Below are 4680 nucleotides of genomic sequence, written 5' to 3' on the forward strand. Positions count from 1 at the left end.
CGAGGGGAGCCCTGCCCCTGCCTGGGGTCCCCCTCGCCTCCTCCCGCGCCCATTAGGCCCTGTGGAGGCAGCTTTTCCCCTCACTTGGCAGAACCAGGTTTGGCATGTGAGGGCTGGCTGCTGCTTCCCCTCGGACATGTGAGAGCAGCTCCACCCCAGTAGCATCCACAGCTGTCAAACCGCCCGTCATATCAGCTGGCCTGGTATTACTTTGATTATCTGCGGGGCTTTATAAACTGTGCGGCAGCTGACAAAATTCTTACATTCTTTCTTTCTTTTTCTACAAAGTTTAAACGGCACGTGGGTGAGCAGGAGGAGGATGCTGACCTCTGGATCGGATACTCAGCCTTTCATTTGGGTGACTACAAGAGAGCACTGGAGGTAAGGTGGGGAAATCCTGCTCCCTGAGGCTGGAAATCGGGATGTTGTGTTAAACCGATGACAACAGGAGGAAGATGTTCTGTAACGGAGAATAGTTCTACCAGCTGGTTAAGGTGCAAATGCAGATGCTGTAGAGAGCAGTTTGGGGAGAAAAAAAAAAAAAAGTGTTTGCCTATAAAATAGACCTTTTTTAATGTTACCTGCTGTCTGATTTTACACTAGGCACAGCAGCCTAATTTGCATTTTTAAATGTCACAGTTTATGTCCTAAATTTTACACTCTCTTTTTGCAGCTAGCAATCCACAGTTTTGTTATTTCAGGTTTAATTCTGTCTTTGTCTTCATTGTGTAGTTTACCTGTAATATGCATGCTTTTTTAATTCTTTCTTTAGACATTGATGCCCCTGGGCATTTAATGTACTTTATTGTTCTTCTTTACGTTTCTTGTATTAGGTAGTTCAATGAAATGAGACATTCTTATTTTCTAAAATCTTTAAGTCACTAAAAGATATGTTGATTATTCAAATATGCATATCTTAATATTTGCACCATATAGTGCTGTTGTGTCTCTTTCAATGTATGAGTCCGTATGCAATTTTTTCTCTTGTGTCCATTTATGTCTCTGATGAAACTCAATTTGTTGCCTGTGTCCCTGGGATGACTTTATCTTCTCAGTTGTGCTAGTGTGTTTCTCTGTAGAAGTTTTAACACATTTTTGTTGTGTGCCTTGCGGGTTGTACCTCTCCAGATTGGAAACAGTGCACACCAGAACAGAGAGTGTTGTGGAGTGGTATGGTGATACCCAAAAGGCTGTGTATAAGCTAGTGAAGATTTGAAAACAACTCAGTCTGCCTGGGTATTGTTTGTCTCATTGCTGTGTTCCTACAGATGTGAATTGCTGGGTGTATTGCACCATTTAAGGTTTATTGGTTTCGGTCCATGTTGGCTGGGGGAGAAATCCATCACGATTCCCTGTGAAGCATAACTGTGAAGTATAGCTGGTTTTGCAGTCTTTCAACATGCTTTCCCTGGAAGAATATTAAAAACAGATGATAATTTAATGTATCAACACAAGAAAATAACCATAGAGAAATAGATTCTAGAACAATGATATTTTCTTACTTAGGTAAAATTAGGTGTTTAACTATAGTACTACATGGTCACGTGCACGAGATTCATAAATGAGGCAGAAATAAAATTTCTAAAGTTTCTGAGTAAGTTCACAAGGCATTTTCCCCCTTAAAAAATGAAGAGGAAACATCCTTTGGAGATGTTAGAAATGCTTAATGAATCAAATTGACATTATACACACTACAGAATGTAGAATAGCAGTACAGGACATAGTAGGTACCTTAGGATTCATGTTTAGAGTTGTGGAATTTAAAGATTATTAATTTAACAATCAGTTGGTGTAGTTAATTTGTATCTACATGTTGGGTGTTAATAGGGAGTGAAAGCTTTAAAAAAATAAACATTTTTGTATAGAAATTGAAAATAGCTTGAAATTTCTTTGAAATAAATTCTGCTATTTGGAATACCCAGTAGATGCTTTTATAACCAGAGTACATTTTAAATGTGTCTTTCAACGAAAGAGTAACAGTATTTATTTTTTTTAATTGAGAGATTAGGTTTTGTATGTGGTGTTGGATTTACCACTAGGTGATGCTGTTGATGCAGGCTTTTAAGAACTGCAATTCAACGTAGTCGTCTCCCGTTTTTCTGCCCAAGTAGGGACAATAAAAGGTTTGTATGCATGGTTTATGGTTGGTTGGCTGGTTTGTGTGTTTTAAGTGAGAGATCACAGGGCTTATCTTTGCAGATCTAAGGCTCATTTTTGGCAGAGTGATGAGTCCGGATAAGTTTATAATTTTGTGGTGGCATGTGGGAAATGAGCCTGTGCATCTCAGCCTAATTTATTTTGGGACAGAACACCGCAGTTGTAATTCTCAAGCCTGTAGTAATCAAGGGAAATGACTGTGGAGGCTGAATTGCCTTTCAGTTATCAGCTTCAAGGTTGAAGTGTAATGCTGTATCTTCTCTGCTATGTTACAGAGGCATTGTTGCTGTATTCTCAAGGACGAACTCCTTGATTATCTATACCCTCTGGATCTTGGAGCACTCTTTGGGGAGTGCCAAGAGCACTGTAAATAAAGCACTATGGGTAGAAGATTCTGCAGAATTCTCCAGAGTGACGTTACCTACAATCTAAATAATTTTGCACTCCTAAGTGCCTGCAAGTGACAATGCGTAGTCTGTATCACTATGTTCCCAGTTCATGCTTTATATTCCATATACCTTATGAGGGCCTTCAGAAATTATGCTGCTCAATAATCCTTTTATTTATAGTGATACCTTCATAGTGAGCCAGGCAAGCTGGTTGCATGGCAGCTTTTGGGGAGGCTTGGGAATTGGGGTGGGGTAGCCATCATCCACTGTTGGGAGAACACACAGACCTCCAGGTCCAAGAATATTTTCAGAGAGAATGACAGCAAAATATCTGGTGCATTCACATGAGAGAATTCACATTCTCTTAGCATAGGCATACCAACAGTCAGATGTTTTCCAGGTAGAGCGCTAACCCCAGCTTCACTAGGGTCACGCTTTCACCTTCTTAGTAGGTAGATGCCTTTCTTGAAGGATATGCCAGTGACACTGGTCTGCTGGGATCATCCCCACTGCTGTATACCAGTTTACAAATGGTAGTGCACTGAACTCAAGTCTTCTAGCAGTCATGGTGGCAGCCCCTCCCTGGGGACTGTCTGGCTTCCTTCACTAACAAGTTGATTTTTACTGACACTGGGTGGCTAGTGTCTTCCTGACATCATACAGCAACCAGAACTCCTCTAGTGGATGGCAGCATATGATTAATTTTCTTGAGTCTTCCACACCTGTTATCCCTAATGGGGAAAAACTTGCTCATGGCATTGATCTTAAACCTTTCCTGAAAAATTTCCCACTGTCACCCAAGGACAAGAATCAGAACATCAGTCCAATGATTCTGTTTCTGTGGCCTTATAAATTGAAGACCAAGAAAGGGAAGGTTATGAGACATATTTGAGGTATTGACAGTTTAAGAGACGAATTGGCGAGGGCAGGTGCACTGCTAGGCTGGATTCAGGAACAGATTTCACATTTGCACTCTGTACCATCCGACAGGGCTTAGGCACACAGGATGCTGGCATGGTACAGCTGCCAGACATGGTAGTGCAATTTTGTCCCATCAGCTGCATGCATGAGAGCAAAGCACAATCCCCAGGCCAGAGCCTTCGATGCATTGTTTCTGTCAAAATCTCACAAGCTACAGCAAGCGATTCCAACAGTCTCTCCTATCTGCCACCTCCGTCCCAGCAGAGAATCAGGAGCTATTCCACCTCTTCACTGGGCAGGACCTTCTGCCTCCCCTGACTTTGCTCAGGATAGTTTCAGTCAAATAGAAAATCACGAAAGGAAGAAGGCTATACTAGGGTAATGGTTCATCCACGAGCAGTATCTGGTCTTGCTTGAGTACTTCTGCTGGAAGTATGAGAATAAAAGTACACTCAAGTTCCTGGTAAAAGATGGATTTTTGGCTCAGGGAAGTTCTCTAGGCTTCTCCTTTGAGCACTTGTGGGGCAGCCCTATAGGTTGGCCTGTTTATTGGCTCTTCAGGATCTCTGTTTGTGGGCTTGGAGAATCCAGACAAGCAATAAAGGCACAGAGCAGAATCCTGCTAGCCTCAGCATTGTTAGTAGGTGTCCGTAGTTGTATGAAATCAGCAGTTGGCAGCCTACTTTTGAAGAAAAGTGCGCGTCTTGTGCTTAGGGTGAGAGATGGAGGAGGGTGAAATAGCAAGAAGTTTGTTATGCTCCTGGTTGATAAAAATATGCCACAGGCTGACTGTTGGGAAAGCTTTTGGAGTAGTTTGTTTGGTTTTGTTGGTTTTTTGGAGAGGACAGGGGAAAGCTCTTATGAAGGAGTCTTTGAGAGACTGATGTTGAATATGTTTTAGTCGCCCAGAAGTGCAGGGTAAGCAGCACGAATAGTCCTCATTTTTATTTACTGTGTTTCCATAGATTCACATTGGTATTGCTAGAGCACTCTTTATTTATTGCTTGCTTTGAATGGCCAAGCCAGAACATGACTTGTGTTTATGCACTCTGTCTTTTCTAATTAATCTGCCTGAAGCCATAGCCGAAAGAGACCTTTGGGTGCATTTAATCTGAATGGATTTTGAAAGATTCCAGATGGTCCCAATAAACAGGAATGGCCTGTCTCTCAGACCTCCATGACAGGCCTATGTCGCAGTTGAGCTGGCCTCAGC

The 4680-nt window shown here is 42.0% G+C and overlaps 1 protein-coding gene across 1 annotated transcript in view; it reads left to right on the forward strand.

The window, feature by feature from the left end:
* Positions 1 to 288: 288 nt before the first annotated feature.
* The window catches only part of TTC26 (tetratricopeptide repeat domain 26), a gene marked incomplete at both ends in the record, with an annotated part of 41733 nt that continues 37341 nt past the window's right edge, over positions 289 to 4680 (forward strand). The window contains one exon of the mRNA XM_010072478.1: positions 289 to 381. Coding sequence (XP_010070780.1) covers positions 289 to 381 — 93 coding nt within the window. The remainder of the gene's footprint in view (positions 382 to 4680) is intronic.

This window comes from Pterocles gutturalis, unplaced genomic scaffold (assembly GCF_000699245.1).
Source record: "Pterocles gutturalis isolate BGI_N339 unplaced genomic scaffold, ASM69924v1 scaffold11577, whole genome shotgun sequence".
Classification (NCBI taxonomy): Eukaryota; Metazoa; Chordata; class Aves; order Pterocliformes; family Pteroclidae; genus Pterocles; species Pterocles gutturalis.